The sequence below is a fragment of the Taudactylus pleione genome, unplaced genomic scaffold (assembly GCF_031769625.1).
Source record: "Taudactylus pleione unplaced genomic scaffold, aTauple2 ptg000102l, whole genome shotgun sequence".
NCBI lineage: Eukaryota > Metazoa > Chordata > Amphibia > Anura > Myobatrachidae > Taudactylus > Taudactylus pleione.
In genome coordinates, this window is record NW_028284504.1 from 6,776,130 (window position 1) to 6,795,860 (window position 19,731).

Sequence of the window (19,731 nt, forward strand, 5' to 3'; positions counted from 1 at the left end):
CATATTATGGGCAGCACAGACATGGTTAGCATGACTCCCTCATAGAACTGAGGTCGTGGGTTGGAGTCCCACTACGTCCCACAGTGTGTGGAGTTTGTATATTCTCCCTGTGCTTGCGTGGGTTTCCTCCCACACTCCAAAAATTTACTGGTAGGTTAATTGGGTCCCAACAAAATTAACCCTAGTGTGTGTGTGTATGTACATGTGGTAGGGAATTTAGATTGTAAGCTCCACTGGGGCAGGGACTGATGTGAATGGACAAATATTCTCTATAAAGCGCTGTGGAATATGTGCGCGCTATATAAATAACTGGTAATAAATAATAATGTGGCTGGGGGCGTGGCCATCACAGGTCGATTTTCCTCTCCGGGAGTTGCCCAGAGAGGAGATGCAGGTGGGTGGTGGTGGAAGCGGATGATCCGCATCATTAAGCCTCACCCACTCGGCTAAAAAACCAAGGGGCTGACTAAGGGGATGGGGCCAAATCACGTCGTTAGGCCCTACCCCCTACTCACGGACTTGCCGATCCGCATGAAAATTTTTTCCCATTCGCTAGGAAGTGGACAGAATGCGGGAGAAGTGCCTACTTTCCTGGGGGTGCAGGGAGTTACCCGAAAAATCAGGAGCCTCCCACGACTCCCGGAAGGGTAGGCAAGTATGGTGTGTGGACTGGAATTAGATTACAGATGTAGAGAGACAAACGATTAAGGGGGAGTTGTATCAAGCATTCTAAAAAGTGGAGAAGAGGACAAATGGAGAAGTTACCCATAGCAAACAATCACCTTCTAGCTAGCATTTATCAATGCATTCTATAAAATGAAAAGGTAGAAGCTGATTGGTTGCTATGGCCAACACCTCTACTTTAAGCCCCATACACACTGGATGAGTTGTATGATATATTGTTCAAATCGTCCAGTGTGTTTGAACTGAATGACCCCAGTTAACGATATCCCCAGTCGCCTGTACATGCAGCTCAATCTGAGGATATTGAACATCCAACACATGCAGGACGATCAGATAACAATCGTTATCTGATCGTCTCCAAGTCTGACCGTGTGCACCCTCCATTAGAGTTAAGAGAATGAAAGCAAACATTAAAGGGGGTATTCAATTAGGTGCGAAAAGTCCCGGACTTTTTGCATGCCGGAGTTTCCAGCGTCATCGCTGGTTTTGCATGTGTTAAAGTATCGCGCTTGTCCCCGCTTATCCTCGTATTCAATTCGAAATCATCGAAAACGGAACCCGGCAAATTCGGACCTGGCGAAAAGTCCTGTCAGATTTGGGGAAATCAGCCTGACACCCCCCAAAAGATGCACTGACATTGGGGATCACTATAGATACCCGTGAATAGGCCTGCTGAAGGTATTTGGGATACTTCAATTATCTCAATAGTTGCTAATTAGAGTATTTGCACAAGTGGTGAAGAATAGCATTTATCAGTTTTTGTTGCAGAAAATAAGTAGTCCCAGCAAATTGGGGTACATGAAAATGGGTGTTAGCATATTTGGAAGTTGCTAAAGTGAAGTTTTAATTTTTTTTTAAATTCCACCTGCTGCAAGCACCTGCAAACTTAAAAACACCTGGGGCATACTTGGGGACCCCCCTGGAGTCTATTTCGCTAGTTTTTATTTTTGTCCCCCAACTTTGGTCTTTTTCGCCCCCAAAATGAAAGTACTTTTTTGTGGTGATCTAAAGACTTTTTAAACTTTTTTTTTTTACACAGTTTACCTTTGGAGGACTGTCCCAAGGGTGCAGGGTGGTTCCCCCAGCTTTGCACCCCAAAACCCCAATTCTGCATTTTTTTTCGACACCTTTTCATAGGCAAAAAATTTTCGCAGGTCCCATTGCATTGAGTTTCCACACCGGAGAAAAGTCTTCGGAATTGAATATGGAGAAAACTTTTAGTCTGGCGAAATGACGTCACTCGCGATACTTTTCTGCAGAAGCTGACTTTTCACACCTAATTGAATACGGCCCTTACAGTTAGGAGGATGAAAGCAAACCTTCCATTTGTTGCTATCGGAAATAACAAGTTTTTCCTTTGCCCCGGCAGTTCTCATAAAGTGTAACACACATTTTAACTAACTCGATGTTACATTATTAATACATTATAAAATAATCTAGCATCTCCTATTATCCATGGATAAACAAGTACCGTGACACTTACAGCTAAGAATACACATGACCGTCCATGACTAATGATACAAATCAGAATAATAATAATAAATGTAATGTTTTGCTGTGGGCCAGGCCTGTGCTGCTTCCTCGGCCTCTCCTATATTCTCCGCCCAGCAGAGGGCGGTCACTCCGAGGCCTTGTCAGTCGCTGCACTGCAGGATGTCGGAGGCAGCTGGCGCCGCATCTCCCGAGGATCCATGGAGCAAAGTAAGGAGGAGGCGTAGGACAGAGTGGGGATGTTAGATCTGCGAGGCCCTGGGAGAGGCCTAGGCTGGGGCATTAGCATAGGCATAGCGTGGGGCACACGGGGGGGACATTCAGTGTTTATTTATAATGTTTATATCCTCGCCTCCATTACTAACCACAGCTTCGCCGTGTACCCTTAGCTGCTCATTCGTTTTCTGTTAAGACTCTTAAGACATTTCTTATGGTTTCCTATATAAACCATGTTTACTACCAACCCATGGATAGTGTTATGCCAATCTCTCCATAGCAGCCTGCCTTATCTCAGTTATTGTCATTTAAATGATAAATGTGTGTTATCCTTATTACTCCCTATTCTGTCTAATATTTATTTGTACATTTCTATAAGTACGAGTTGCCTCACACATGGTATTACTGCGGCTAAAGTGGCAACACCAATTCATTTAGATAATCCTGCCATGAGCATCATGCCGTCAATTAACTAATTTTTTTCCGCATCTCCCCCATAATGTGTGTGCTTTGGTGCTCAGTATCCCAAAAATCTGGGAATTTTTTAATAAATAGATTACCAAAAACTAGTGACACAGGGGCCTATGTACTAATAATTACGTAACTGCCGCAATTATCTATCCATATCGCAGGGTTTATTGTCATTTTTAATGAAAACTTCCCCGCTATGTGCAAAGGGGAACTCGCAGGGACAGCTGTTGCAGTAACCACTGTCCCTGCAAGTTATATCCCCGGCAAATTGTAGAAGTCTTTCACCTGTGCAAAGACTTCTCCTGTGGATGCATGCACAGTGTCAGCTTCCGGAGGCTGCAAGAGAAAGATATCTCTTCTGCTCCTGGAGCCTCCATAAGGCTTAAAGCCGTTTACACCACCTGAAGATGGTATAAACTAAAGGAGCCAAACTCTAAAAAGCCTATCTTTTTGGAATTTAATACATAGGGGTCAGATCGTAGTCCCCATTGATAATAATGGGAACTGCAATCTGCAGCGCTAACTAGCACTTTGCTGGAGATTTCTGTGAAATCTCCTGAATTGTGCCATTAGTACATAGTTACAATACATAAAATATGCAGAAACTGCAGTTTCTATGTAATGTTATGCAACAAAAGCACTAGCGCACACAGGGGTGGGTTTCTGAGTACCCAGAACCCCTGACAGCCTGGAAAGCAGGCACCATCTTCAGTCTGGAGGAGGTGGAGCCAATATGGCGTGATTCAATTAGAATTGCATCATTTAGCACCGCCCCCTCCCAATTGACCTGCAAATCGTGGCATTTTGTCCCTAGGGGGCCTAATGACATGGTGGTGCAAGCCTGCCAGGTCCCATCCTTATCAGGTCTACAACTCGCAGCTGCTGCAAGGTAAGTGTGTGTGTGTGTAATATATATGTATGTATGTATGTATGTATATATATATATATATATATATATATATATATATATGTATGTATGTGTGAATGTATTATATACAGTATATATGTGTGTATGTAAGGTATGTGTGATATATACATACATACATACATACATACATACAGTCAGGTCCATAAATATTGGGACATTGACAGAATTTTCAGATTCTGGCCTCTATTCACCACCACAATGGTTTTGAAATGAAACAAACAAGATGTGCTTTAACTGCAGACTTTCAGATTTAATTTGAGGGTAATTACATCCAAATCGGGTGAACGGTGTAGGAATTACAACAGTTTCAATATGTGCCTCCCACTTTTTAAGGCACCAAAAGTAATGGGACTATCAACTCAAAAGCTATTTCATGGACAGGTGTGAGCTATTTCCTCGTTATTTCATTATCAATTAAGCAGGTAAAAGGTCTGGAGTTGATTCTAGGTGTGACATTTGCATTTGGAATCAGTTGCTATCAACTCTCAATATGAGATCCAAAGAGCTGTCACTATCAGTGAAGCAAGCCATCATTAGGCTGAAAAATCAAAACAAACCTATCAGAGAGATAGCAAAAACATTAGGTGTGGCCAAATCAACTGTTTGGAACATTCTTAAAAAGAAAGAACGCATCGGAGAGCTCAGCAACACCAAAAGACCCGGAAGACCACGGAAAACAACTGTGGTGGATGACAAAAGAATTATTTCCCTGGTGAAGAAAAACCCCTTCACAACAGTTGGCCAAATCAAGAACACTCTCCAGGAGGTAGGTGTATATGTGTCAAAGTCAACAATCAAGAGAATACTTCACAAGAGTGAATATATAGGGTTCACCACAAGATGCAAACCATTGGTGAGCCACAAAAACAGGAAGACCAGATTAGAGTTTGTCAAACATGTAAAAAAGCCATTACAGTTCTGGAACAACATCCTATGGACAGATGAGACAAAGATCAACTTGTACCAGAGTGATGGGAAGAGAAGGAAAGGAACTGCTCATGATCCTCATCAGTGAAGCATGGTGGTGGTAATGTCATGGCGTGGGCATGTATGGCTGCCAATGGAACTGGTTCCCTTGTATTTATTGATGATGTGACTGCTGACAAAAGCAGCAGAATGAATTCTGAAGTGTTTCGGGCTATATTATATGCTCATATTCAGTCAAATACTTCAGAACTCATTGGACGGCGCTTCACAGTGCAGATGGACAATGACCCGAAGCATACTGCATAAGCAACCAAGGAGTTTTTTTAAGGCTAAAAAGTGGAATGTTATGCAATGGCCAAGTCAATCCTCTGACCTGAATCCGATTGAGCATGCATTTCACTTGATGAAGACAAAACTGAAGGGAAAATGCCCCAAGAACAAGCAGGAACTGCAGACATTTGCAGTAGAGGCCTGGCAGAGCATCACCAGGTATGAAACCCAGCATCTGGTGATGTCTATGCGTTCCAGACTTCAGGCTGTAATTGCCTGCAAAGGATTTGCAACAAAGTATTAAAAAGTGAAAGGTAGATTTAGGATTGTTTAGTTTGTCCCATTACTTTTGGCCCCTTAAAAAGTGGGAGGCACATATAGAAACCGTTGTAATTTCTACACCGTTCACCTGATTTGGATGTAATTACCCTCAATATAATCTGAAAGTCTGCAGTTAAATCACATCTTGTTTGTTTCATTTCAAAGCCATTGTGGTGGTGAATAGAGGCCAAAATATGAAAATTCTGTCAATGTCCCAATATTTATGGACCTGACTGTACATACATATCTCTTTTTCTCTCAAAAATCACAGAAGCGGCACTCATCTATAAATCCCATATACAATGATGACTTGGATATCCGGTGCCTGCCAATGTAGGCATGAATAGCTCATGACAACACATCCATATAACGTGAATCCCAGCGGCACCCCGGAACAAAATGACTGACACTGCTTATTTGTTCAAGCCAACATTTCAATGCTTGTGTTGCATTTTTGTCAGGGCGTGATGAAAATGCAACACAAGCATTGAAACGTTGGTTTAAACAAATAAGCAGTGTCTGTCATTTTGTGCAGTATGTATGTGTAAACTCCCCTGTAAGAATCCTGCGTTTGCCCCTGGAACCGCTTGATACATAGGCCCCATAATAGTAAAAGTGTTAATATTTAGGACTCATTATGGAACGTCTTGAGAAAGGACCGACTGCTGTCGGGATTCCGGCGCCGGTATTCTGAGCACTGGCATCCTCACAGTCGGGATGTTAATTATGTCATATTGACTAGGCTTCTTGAGACACATAGGACCGACACCTCTTCCCGAGTCTCAATTCAGTCGCGGCACCAGAGAAATCACTTCCAGAAGCGTTCTGTGCAGTCTGAAATGCAGTCCCCCAGTAAGGGAACTAGTAATGGATCTGTTGCAACGCCAGTCTGGGGCAGAAATATTTTTGTAGTATTGGTTATGCCCTTTACTGACAACTATTTTAATTTTCTGTTAGCTTCTATTCAAGTTTAAGGGGCCTATGTGTTAATGATTATTAACATTCCTGGTTACGCCAGGAATAATGAGTTTTTCATGATTCACCCCACTATGTATCAACATTTTATACAGGGATTGCGCTTTCCAAATAACGCTGTCCCTGTGAATTTATTCTTGGCAAGTTGGAGGAGTCGTTCGTATTTTTGAGACGACTCCACAGTATCTGACACCGTGCATGCTTGCAGTTTTAGTTGAATGAAGGCTGCGGGAGAGGGATCTCAAGATCCCTCTCCTCCGAAAAATGCGTCCACTGGCGTAATGCGGCTATCCCTTCGAGCTCAAGCTGTGAAAAGCTCTGTGTTTTGGAGTTTGCTACATAGGAGTCAGACTGCAGTCCCCATTCAGAGGTTTTTAGGAAACCTGCATTAGGCTATTGGTACATAGTGGTGATGCATACAATTATTCAGAAACTGTAGTTTTTACAAATTTTTATGAAAAAGGGGCTTGATAAATATGCCTCCGGGTTCATTAACATTACTAGTTTAATCTGAGATAAAATTGTTTTTATTATTTTTTTTATTACAAATTACCTGCAGTCCTCTTAGACTTGTTATCACCTATTATTACATTTCTAGTGGGTACCACTGTTATATGGTAAACCATATGCCTGCCATAAAATTTTAAAAGCAATTCCACATTAAAATGTTTTACAGGTAATTTTCAGCCAGTTCTTGAGAATGTAATGGCGGTCTGATTATTTCCTTAAGATGACCTAAAATGAACCTGTCAAGGAATTTTTTTTTTTTTTTTTTTTAAATGATGACTTCATGTTAATATTTACATTTTTCAGACTGACACATCATTCAGCGATAATGTTGTGGATGCCGGTAAGAATGCATTCTTCATTACTGTAGATGTTCTCTCTAGATCTTCACCGATAATTAAATATTTATAAATTTTCAGTCTTGTTTGTATATATAAATATATTGTCCTAAAGTAACAAACAATAAGCCATAAATATGACTTCTGTGAACTTGGCATGTGATAGAACAATGTTGGAGACTCATGCTACAGTGGCATAATTCAGGTAGACTAGAATATCATAATTTTAAGTTTTGCTGAAATATTCATGTAGATCTCACAGGTAAATGTATTTTTACACTTTAATGCGTTGCATTTATAGTATAGCATTTTGTTGTCATTTATGTATGGCTATGTGAGAAAATTGCAGGTTAGCACTCCACATTGTTAGTATGTACTACAAAAATATGTTTAAAATGTCTTTCTAATATTTTGTTGCAACTTACTAATTATAGGTCACATCATGGAACGAAAGGGAAGCCTAGTATCCAGAGCAAACAGCATTGGCTCCACCAGTGCCTCTTCTGTTCCTAATACAGGTACAACCCAATGTGATGTGGCCATTCTCTGTGAGTCATGATGTCATCAGATTACAGTTCAATATGCTTGTTTTTGTTATTTTTTTCTAATACTTGTATGGGTGGCAGTCTATGGATTACTATTAAATGCAGATGGCCAAATCGAGCCATAGTCCATTCCTCTTGAGTGGAAATTCTCATCCAAAAGTGATGAGTTTTAGATGAACAGTCCTACAACTGACTACTGCACACCTCACATCCTCAGTTTGCTTTGTAATAGCTGTAATATATGAAGCAGTCACACGTGTGACCAGCTTTACAAAAAACTAATTTCACTTAACTGTGTTTTTCTAAAGGTTTTTATTTTTTGGAGGGGGGAGATGCGCGCACACACATCTATGAGATGGTATTTAACCACTACCTGGCCCTGTAATATTTTGTCAGGCTGCTTTCTAATGGGAACACTATGAAATCCTCCCCCATCCATGTCATGCACATATGACATCACTGGGATTGCCAACGTTAGGACTTCAATAACTATCTGCTCTGGCAGGATTGTGTGTGTGTGTGGCATACAGTTTATTATTGCACATCATATTTCTATCACTTCCTTATCTGTATGGATATCCGGACTATAGATCGACCGTAAAAAGGTCGACAATGTCTAGATAGACACCAGATGTTAGACAGGCAAAAGGTCGACATGGAAGAAGATCGACAGGTACAAATGGTTGCCATGGAGCTATTTTGGAGAATGGTCCTATGAACCCAAGTTCTGAATACTCAAACCAATCTTTCTGGCACCAACAATCATTCACTTTCCTTGACCATTCTGGTGTTTGGCAAATTAACATCTTGACCATGTCTGCATTCTCTTATGCATTGAGTTGCCGCCACTTGACTGACTGATTAGATCTTTTTATTAATGAGTCTGTTATAAATAATAAAGTTGCCGCTGAATGTATGATACATTTACATTGAAAATGGATGGGCTTTACATTTTGTTTCTGGAAGTAGTATCCCCCATCTACATCCTCCAGGTTGACTGTCACACTTTAAATTTGCTACAGTCTGCCATGTAGACTCCTATATCATACTTGCCAACTCTACCTGATTGTCAATCTCCCTGAAAAGTCTAATAATCTCCCTCATTGCACCTTACCCCCCATTATGAAGCTGTTCTATATATATATAAAAAAAACAGATATATATCCATTCAAATGGGATCATTAGTATTATTTCTCTGCATTGGCTATAAGGCACAATGATCCCTATGGCTACATGCATTTTCTAAAAAGTATCAGTGTACTTTCATCAGCAAGTAGATCTCACTAACTGCTTTGGGGCTTGTTTACTTTTTAATGTAAATCAACTATGACACACCTCTCAGATGTAGCAGTACACATTCACTTTACCGCACGCTCATAGGTGTTACTTTCACAATCTCCCTGAAAGGCTTTTTTTTAAAAGTAGGCAAGGATGCTCCTATATACATTTTCCGCCACCAACTCTACTGGAACTGAACAATGTAGTTCATGCTTTTTGCAGTTGTCTTGTTCCATAGGGAGATAGGAAAAATATACATAAATTTATTTAGGGTGACTATGGCATCTGTATGTGTGTCCCCTCAACCCCCCTAGCCCGCTGCATGATCGACAATACTTGTTCCCCAACCTCAGATGACGAGGATAGCGATTATCGCCAGGAGAGCATCAAGGATGCCTTCAAAGATCGACGCAGGCGGGCACACACCCAGGCTGAGCAAAAGCGGAGGGACGCTATTAAGGTAAGCAGTTATATTTACTGTGAGCATCTACAATATGCATCAGCTAAGCCTTTCCATAACTTAAACATAGCATGTGTCCAGTAATTGTATGCTAAATTCATTGATTAGTTTACTTTTCCTTTTCAAGAGTCATTATAAAGTACTTCAATGGCGGTCCGTCACTGTTGAGATGTCATGCATATAGTGCTTGTAAATATAGGTAGAGTAGTACGATACCCCTTGCATAGAGGTGCTGTGTTTCTGTGCTCTCTCCCATGGAGATAACATAGAATTTCTTTGTGCACTAGATACTGAAGGAAAACAAATTTAGTTTTCTGAAAAGTTAAAGCTCTTGTTTATGTCGCTCCTGTTGGTACTGCTGTCTTCTTGAAGGTTTTTAATACATATCTAGATTAATAAATGCTGGTCCATCTTCCATATAAACTGCTGTAATGGCTGTATGTAAAACACACTGTAGTCAGTGGTGGTGGTAGGCTTATGGAATAATGAGGACGTTCTATAGCTGGTTACTGTGCATTTTAGTAAACAGGACTGGTTACAGATTGTCAGCCTGCCACCCCAAAAGCATTTTCTATAATTCCGTTAATGTGAGGGTTTTTGTTATGCCTTACTGAAGTATTGATGTGTTATGGAAGTGTTACTCAGGGTGTTTTTGTAGAGCTGTATATGGCTACGCCTTTGCTCCATGTGCATCTGTCACAACATCCTGTGCCCATCAGTATCTGTTTACTTTCTGCTTCTATCCATCCATGCAACAACTATACATAAATATTCCCATAATTACAGTAGAACAAATCTTTTGTTTACAAGCCATTTACCCCTACAATGATGTGTCGCAACGGAAAGGACCAGGTTACTTACCTCTGACAAATAATAGGGATGGACAGTTATTCTGCCTCATTACACACCTTGTCCTATGTCCGGGAACACCTGGACTTGGATAATAAATAACTTGCATAAATATGGTAATTGTCAATTTTAGCTGTAGTCATCCATAATAAAACCCAAGCCATTTGTAGTAACCCACAAATCTATATGCAAAATTTCCAACTCTTCTAGAAACATTGGGCGTTCCCTATTACCAAAGTCCACATGGTTGGTTTCCCACGTGAAGGAATCAGTGATCAGCTTTCATTAATCTAATACAAAATATCTGGTTGCTATGGGTTACTACACATTTCCAAATAATAACCCAATACTTTATTTAACCCTCTAATTTAACATAGAAACATATGTTTCTATGTTAAATTCAAAAGCTAAAGAAAAATATCTGAGAAAAGAAAGTTTTTTTTGGTTAATGCAACCTGCGCCCCACAGACCGCAGCTTAGTCCACTCTTAGGAGCACCACTCCTCCAAAATCGCATATAATAGACAAATAGAGTGATCCAAAGAAGCGCGATCCCCAGGGAAATGCTTAAAGGATGTCCACCTTGATAAAAATTCCACTTAAAATAAAAGAGAACATGTGCAGTAGGTCATACTTCTGAATACTGGAATACTTTAAATGTTCTGGAGTCGGCCTTTTGAGACTCACCTCAACAAAATATAATACTTTCACATAAAGGTATCTTTTTCTAGTTAGAATAACGTCCCAACTTGAACCCCTCAGAAAGAGCACTCACCTTTACACCCTATGTCCTATCACCAGGACTGGGCAGGAGAGGACTCAGATCCAGGCACAAGGAACCGTCAAAGTAACTTCCTCTCCCCTCATATCTCTCCTAATGCTCCTTCCCTCAGGATAATTCCTCTCCCCTCATATCTCTCCTAATGCTCCTTCCCTCAGGATAATTCCTCAGACCCTCCTCAGAGGAAGTTACTTTGTGTATTTTGTTTATTTGGCTTAATTGCATTTTTCCTCTTTTTGTTGGGGCTCTTGCTTGTTGGACCTCCTAAACTTTGTTATATGCTCACTTTATGGTGCTGCACCATTTTGTGGCATTTTATAAATAAATGACTATTTTGTAGATCACATTTTGCTTAACCAAAAAAGGGTACATCGAAGTGTTCAAGATGCTTTTGTTCAAATATTGCCTCTTGGGAGACAATTCTGTTATGCTACTATTTTCTAGGATGATTTGTGGTGTAAGGGATTATATCTGAGCTGTATTTAAAGAATTAATTACCAAGCTGCAAAAAATGAAGACCTGCAGCATAAAGTCTGCACTGTGACAGGGGGTGGGGGGTGTGTGTGTCTATGGATGCTTGTCTTGCAAAGTGTTTTTAGAGGCACTTTCCACAAAAGAGTTTGTGTGTATTTGCTGAAAATGAGGTGTCCTTTTACATATATTTAAATTATTAAGTGACCTTTTATTGTTCATATTTTATGTAACCTTTACTATTGCAGTAATAGAGCTAATATTACTTGTCCCTTGCAGATAAAATTATGTACAGATAGAAAACAAAGACTCATAGCGTTAAAATGAAAATATATCTTTAAACTATTTGAGATGCAGCTAAATGTCAAAAGCTGTATGATACTATGAATTGGAACTGTTAAACTAAAACTAACTTTTTGTTCTCCCTGCAGAAAGGTTATGATGATTTACAGACCATAGTGCCTACTTGCCAGCAACAGGATTGTTCTATAGGTGCACAGAAGCTCAGCAAGGCGGTCGTCCTGCAGAAGAGTAAGGGTGTATTCTCTCCTCCTTCCTCATCACAGAGCCTTCAGAGTCTTGTGTAATGTGGACAGTGATTTTGTTTTTGCTTTGCTAGTTGTCCTTTGCAAAAGGAGTTACAGTTGGCTCCTGCAAATCTGTCTCCTGGAAGTAGGGAAAGGAAACTGCTGTTTTGACCACCAATGCAGGACACTCACAATTAGAAGTTATTATCAGCAAAATGAAGCCTTGATTGGTTTGTTCATCATTTGGTGTCTTAAAAGCAACATGAGATTAAAAACCGGGGTACATATTAGATGGTGTATGGGCAGAACTGATGCAAACAGAACTTCAATAGTAAACTAGATAATATTCCTGTGGGAAACTTTTTATTAATGTTGCACTGCTATGACTTTGTCCCATTCATGTGTTGAAAAGAATCCTGATTTGTGCATTTTTTTTTTTTTAAACCACAATAGTTTCTATAAGCGACCATTTAATTAAAATGGTCCAAGTGACTCACATTTAAATATGTAATGCCTAGCATGCAGATACTTTGCTACAGTGCAAAAAAGCAATGCAGGTTGTGTGGTGGAAATGACCTTTGATGTCACTGAGCTGTTTCTTGGGGAAGGGATGTCATAGTTACCATCTTCTGATGGTTTTAGATGGAAATGCCACATGTTAAAATGAGATTATTTTAGTATCCTCGCAAGTGGCATAAATCGGGTTTTGCCCTATACTTTTAAAGGGATGTAAGACAATCTTGGACACCTGTGTTATATACAGTTCTGATGTTCCCTTACTTTCATAGTTTCTAACCTAAAGCTCATCAGTTTTGTGTGTTAGCAGGCAGGACGTTTAAGCTATGCTTTTACCCTGCACATATCCAAGTGGACCTGCAAAGCAACAAATGATTGTTCAGAGCATTTTTATATTAATTTAGAGCTCATATCAATAGTCATATCCATTTTTTTTTTTACCATGAAAATTAAATAGTTAACCTACAATATATGGTCACTATATGCGCAGACAGTTGAAAGCCCTCTTGAAAAGCATGAACAGGGAACGCAGTATCTTTGTCATGGTCCAGTTTATTTTATCTACTTCTATCCCACCCCTTGAAGTGCACCTGTTACTTGCTTACATGATGGAGCAGCCATTTTGTGGGATGTACATCTATTCATGAGAGAATCAATTCTGAGAACACTGAAGCCCCTTGTGGCCAAATAGTCATGAGGCACTTGGCACACATACACTACATATGTGAATGAAGTCACTAAGTATGTGCTGCATTTGAGATTCCGTGAAAGTCTGAGCAGTTATTGACACAGGGCCCAGGAGATTGTAAAAAGGCCAGTCTGGTGCCCTCCAGCTGTGTGGCACAACTTACAGCCTGCACTGTATATAAATTTACCAGTGTTACTGCACGTTTAGCAAAGCCTTCTAGCCCCAGTACTATGTGCCAATAAAGTTGACTTCTGGCTGACATTGCTATGAATCTTTCCCACAGCCATAGACTATATTCAGTTCCTGCACAAGGAGAAGAAAAAACATGAGGAGGAAGTGTCTACCCTGCGTAAAGAGGTCATGGCCTTGAAGATCATGAAATCGTAAGTTTTTTTAAACACTTTTTTTTTTTTTTATTATGTACACCGCTTTCCCAGCATTTTTTATGCACAGCACTTTCCCAGCAGGTGAATCCCACAATACAGCTCTTAGTATGTTTGTGCTGAGAGATTAATAAAGATTTAGTAATTGTAATACAAATTGTTACTGTTGATTTCTTAACCACTTTCTGTCAGGTGAAAATATATATTTGTCTGCATTGTAGTCTAATGGACAGAAGTACACTTCCAAAAAAAAGCAGTACTGGGCCTCTCATTCCTTTAGCATGCCGCATAACCCCATGTCTTCTTTTACATTTGTTGCTTCGCAGAAGAAGGTGCTGATGCATCCGTTGATCAGCTGCCTCTGCATTGGCACTATTGGCAGTATTTATTCAGTAGTCACTGAATTTCGTGGGCATAGTGGAAATTACCGTAATCTTGTGGTGCTTATCCCCACCCATGTACTAGTATGACGGATGGGGGGAGTGTATGTCTGACACTGGAAAATACATCACCGCATATCATTAGGAAATTGTACCCTTTTTCCTGGAGCTTATAACTCAGACTGAGAGTAAGGACGATATCAGACAGAGAGTATGCGCCATGAGCGATATCGTCTGGTGCACAGGTTCTCAAACTCAGTCCTCAGGATCCCAAACAGTGCATATTTTCCAGGTATCCTCACAGAATCACAAGTGAAATAATTGGCTCCACCTGTGCAACTGCTGGGTGATCTGCAAAACGTGACCTGTGTGGGGTCCTGAGGACCGAGTTTGAGAACCACTGGTCTAGTGTTTCCCCAGCAGTGATGTGCTCAATGTCGTTAAGTGACGTCACCCTCCCTCATCTCCGTACTTGCAGAGCAGCCTGAGTATATCGTCAGGTTCTGCAAGTACAGGCGATGAAAGATGCCATCATCGACCAGCGGGAGACTGCATACCCACTGGACGATATGAACGATATTATTATCGTTCAAATCTTCCAATTTATTGTCTAGTGGATACGGGGCTCAAGTCAGATCTTTTTGGCATATACACATGAGAACAAACACTACACACACAATGTTTATTTTTTTTCGTCAGAATTTTTTGAAGAATGTCTAGAAAAATATATGCCAATATGCCTCTATGTTTGATACAATTCTGTAATAAAAAGAGGGGGATGTAAAGCACTAAGGGAATCTAAAAAACATTAAAATAATTAGCACACAGCTTGATTAAAGTACATTAAAAATGTGTAATATTTAATATGGAAATAACAATGGTAACACAATTACAAACATAATACTTATAGGTCATTTAAAACACAGGTCAATGGAATTTAGGTAAAATCTGACAAGATCTTTTTTGGGAACCACTGGTATGTACAAATAAGTGGGTACCAATAATAGAAGTCGAATGGTAACTGCAGAAATTAATAGGTGGTGGTCAGATTTTTTTAGCGCTGTACATCTCCCCCACTCCCCCTTTTCATTACGGATTTGTTTCCTTTTGGAGGCTGACCCCCTTCTTTGATAGCTACTGTACAACTCCTCTGTCAGCGCCTATCGGATCAAATTTTGAGCATATTCCAGAGGCTCCCCAACAGGCCAGGTTTTAGAGATATCTATGGATGAGCACAAGTGACAATTAGTACCTCAGTCAATTTGATTTGATCACCTGTGCTCAGCCATGGATATCTCTAAAACCTGAACTGTTGGGGAGGCTTGCGGTCAGTGTTTGGGAACATCTGGAATATGCTATTTTTAATACAATATATTACCATCTTGTAGCCTGCAGGTGTCAGAGTTGCTAGGACTACCTTGCTGTATTATGGACCATATGTGCAGCTGTAACATGCAGGACATTAAAGCCTGGCAAATCATAGCTCTGTTGTGTGCAATGTCATTTACAGAAACTCAAGAGGTACTTTATGGAAATGTATTCTGCATTAAAACCTTTTCTTTTGCAGAAATTATGAACAGATTGTTAAAGCTCATCAGAATAACCCACATGAAGGGACTGACCATGTTCCTGACCAAGTGAAATTCAGTGTGTTTGAAGGCATCATGGACTCTTTGTTTCAGACCTTCAATGCCTCCATCTCTGTGAACAGTTTCCAGGAGTTGTCAGCTTGTGTCTTCAGCTGGATAGAGGAACACTGTAAGCCTCAGGTATGCAGTCCTTTCATTTATTATTTTTGTTTAGTCATAGTTCTGTATATCTTATACTTGTTGGGAGGAGCTGTAAGCTTTATCTCCATCTTAATGGCCTGTCACTTGACATTGTAGCTATAATATAACGGTTTGCAGCAAATAGCTGGTAGTGCTTTCTATAGCCTAGGTAGACTGAGTGGTATTGACAGGTGAGACCTGACTTGTGCAGGACTCGTGTAGAGAAAAAGTGGTCTTGCACGCACACAGGGATCTTAAATCAATAAAACTATGTATGTTTATTTACTTTGAAGGTAATGTCATTCATTTAGTTTTAACAAATTGAAGTTTAGAACATGAAAATTACTACTTTATGGCAGTGTCCCATTAACTCCGAAATAATACTTTTACATTATTCAGTCAATGAATGATTCCTTCTGTTTAGGCACATTGCAGCACTGAGCTTCATTTCCCATGTCCTGTTGTAAAGACATTAGTTTGTAGTTTCTATCTGTTTCCTTCCTCTTTCAATGACCCTGGGTTACACTGCCTCATGTAACAATAAATCCCATGTTAGTCATGGTACTGACATCTCTTATTGTGACAAAGGGAGGGCCTTTTAGAAAGATACCTCAGTGTAGAGTATTCTATATTTTAGATTTAGGTGTAAATTAAAGTAATAATATAACTTGAAAGATTATACAAAGGTTGCACAGTGGTTAACATTGCGGTCTCACAGCACTGAGGTCCAATCAGGGCGATATCTGTGTTAAGTTGGTATGTTCTCCATGTGTAATACGTGGGTTTAAGCCACCTGCTCTGCTTTTTCCCCACAATCCAAAAACATTCTGGTAAATGAACTGGCTTCTGACAAACAACCCCAGTGTGCATCACCGTGTAAAGGTGCCCACACACATACCGACTTGCTCCCAATCGGCCAATGTACACGATTTCCCCTGAACTCTCCCCAGGCAGTCATGGTCACGATTTGGAGTTAAAAATGTCCAATCTGACTTAAGATCTATCGTGCAGCCAGTGCATTGTATCCCAGATTGGCTAATCTGCCCTACAGCACGGCAGATCTGAAGATGCGATGTACGACGAGCGGGGACGCGTATCGGCATCGTGATCAAGTGTAGAAACTCACGATTTAGCCATTTTTTACATGATCTGTCGTCATGATTCGTTGAAATCGGACAACTTGGATGAAAAGTCGGTATGTGTGTGGGCACCTTAAGGGAATATAAATTGTAAGCTCCACTAGGGCAGAGACTGTTGTGAATGACAAATATTCCCTGTAAAGCACTGTGTACACAACTCAATAAATAAATGCAGTGTGACAGACTTTTCAGTGTTGCAATAAGTGGTATATAAGGAATTTAATTTACTTCCGTCTCTCTCCAGACACTCCATGACATAGTGCGGAATGTCCTGCACCAGCTGAAAAGACCGCTGTACTGAGACAGAACACATCCCATCTGTTAATGGCACAAGACCACAGGGAGGTTATAAGAAATGACTTTGTACTTTCATGTTGCTGGAATTACAATTGGGCATTATCTGCATTTAAGAACTGTGCGTAGCTAGTCTGACACCAACATACTGTCACTGGCCTGAAATATATGGTAAAGCTTCTCGCGCTTGCTACCAAATGGTGTGACATTGTTCTCTTCTAATAGCCTTAAAGTGGCAATGGGCTGTTAAGGTATCTGGAATACATTATAGCAGAGTTTCCCAAACTCTGCCATTACAGTCCAGGCTATCCATGCTCGAATTCAAATGTTTAAAAAAAATTGACTGAGGTACTAATTAAATCACCTGTGCTCAAGCATGGATATCCTTAAAACTTGGACTGTAATGGGTAAGTTTTGGGAACCTCTGCATTATAGGCCGGTATCCAATTAGCTGCGATTGGCGAAAAACGAGGATTTTTTGCAGATAATCTCCGTTTTTCGCAGCCGATATTTCGTCCAAAAACACAGGATCCGTGATGGGTCCATGTGTTTTCGCCATTGCGGCGGCGAAAACCCCCCACTTTTCATGGATTTTTTTTTTTCTATCGGGACACATCAGCACGGATGCATTGGACAGCACTTTGGGGCTAATTGGATAGCCCCACTAATAGCATATCTGCCATAGTCTTGGAATTTAAATCCTTATTAATCATAAAATACTATTGGTTGCTTTAGGATTCACTCTTTTTATGTTCAAAGCAAAACTATAGCCTCACTGGAATTTTTTTTTCTTCTGTCTCCCTAATGGTTTATAGTAGCAATTTAAAATGAAGGACCTAACCAAATATGAAATTATGGATGATGTGGAATTGTTTGGAGGTAAAAGGTGGCACTGACACATCCCACAATTTAGTATGTGAAATATGAGGGCACATGCCAACAAGCTAGTTCTTGCGATGTCCAGATGAATTACACCGGAAATCAAGAGTCAGCCCCAAACACCAGAATATCCGACACATAAAAAATATTTTGGGATTTAGGGCTAACTGCGTCTATTCCCAATGTTCACCTGAAGCATGCAGGCACCAAGCTCAATAGTCTCTAAATGCATGTGGGATATTCAGAGTAGTTTGTGCACATGTTCTGCTACTAGAACACAATTTATCAAACCTCATAAAACAAGTAGATATGTGTTGTCCGTAGCAACCAATCAGATCCTTGCTAGCATTTATCTAGTATCTTCTATAAAATGAGACTTGTTGGTTGCTATAGGCAACACCTTCACTTGACCTAATGAAATCCTTTATGGATGTACCTTGACTGCTCTTTTTGAATAAGCCCTTATTGTTTTTAGTGACCTGTTTTTGTGAGCATGAGACATCTTCTCTGACTGTCTATTACAGGACCGTTACATTTGTCTTCCAGTATGGACTCTTACACCTTTCTGTCCAAAGTAAGCCATAACATTGTCACAATAAGAAAGGTAATGCTGGTTAATAAAATGAGTCCTTGGTAAGATTGTTTTTCCGAGAGCATACTGATGCTGCCGTTATCACTTCATCTGAGATAGCTTTAGCTGAGTTTACCTCACATGTGGCAATGGCAGTAGTCTTTGCCCATTACAGAAAGAAAAGTAGAATCTTTGAGGGCTCATTAACTGTACCTCGCCCCATGTTTGGTTACTGAGACTGAAAGGGGCAGCACCGTCTTAGTGGCAGCAGTTTGTACCATTTCATTACTCAAGGCTTCAGTTTTGTTACTTATATGTTGACATCAAGCGGAATAAGTGATTATGAGCTCATATTACAGAGTAGATACATTTTCCCATTTTAAGAAGCTGGATCTTTTTATATTTATTTCTGTGATAATTTCCTCTTTACACTGCTGATTTATAATTAAGGTTTCTAGTTTAAAGGGGTTAGCTTTAGGGAAATCTATTTTCAGTGTTTACTTTTTTTTTTTTTCAATTGTAAAAATAAAAATGTTTAATAAATATGCTATAAAAACTCCATATAAGTTGGTTTTCATTTTAAACATGGGTATAAGGAACAAGGTTTATCGGTGACAGTGTGTTTTTTTTTATTTTTTTTAGATCTCATTCCATCCAGCTATTAGCAGATGTGTGGAAAAGCTTGCTCCTGTGCCAGGAGAGAGTAGGGGTAACACTTACCAGCTATTACATTTCAGGCTATTTCTGTAAGGCTGGGTACACACCTAAACGACTGACAATCGTGCTGATGTTCAGGGCGATTTGCCTTCACCCTGGACATCGCATGATTGCCGGTACACACTTGAAAGATTTAATGAAAGACTGAACAATCACTGTTCTGTCCTTCATTAACATGTACAAGCTCACATGCGATATCGTGTGATTGACTGTGCAGCACAGCCAATCGCACGATATCACATGCAACCGCGGGTACACGCAAATTGGGCATACACACTATACGATATGCCCGATTTGTCGTTCCGATTTGGCTAAATCGGGCCGATATCGTGCAGGTGTGTATGCACCCTAACTCAG

General features: G+C 40.1%; 1 protein-coding gene across 1 annotated transcript; it reads left to right on the forward strand.

The window, feature by feature from the left end:
- Positions 1-2,275: 2,275 nt before the first annotated feature.
- MLX (MAX dimerization protein MLX) lies at positions 2,276-19,208 on the forward strand. Its single transcript, XM_088470713.1, has 8 exons — positions 2,276-2,385; positions 7,097-7,133; positions 7,563-7,646; positions 9,305-9,411; positions 11,943-12,042; positions 13,526-13,625; positions 15,573-15,774; positions 17,158-19,208. The coding sequence occupies exons 1-8, from the start codon at positions 2,338-2,340 to the stop codon at positions 17,212-17,214; spliced, it is 735 nt and encodes a 244-aa protein (XP_088326839.1). The 5' UTR covers positions 2,276-2,337; the 3' UTR covers positions 17,215-19,208.
- Positions 19,209-19,731: the final 523 nt, after the last annotated feature.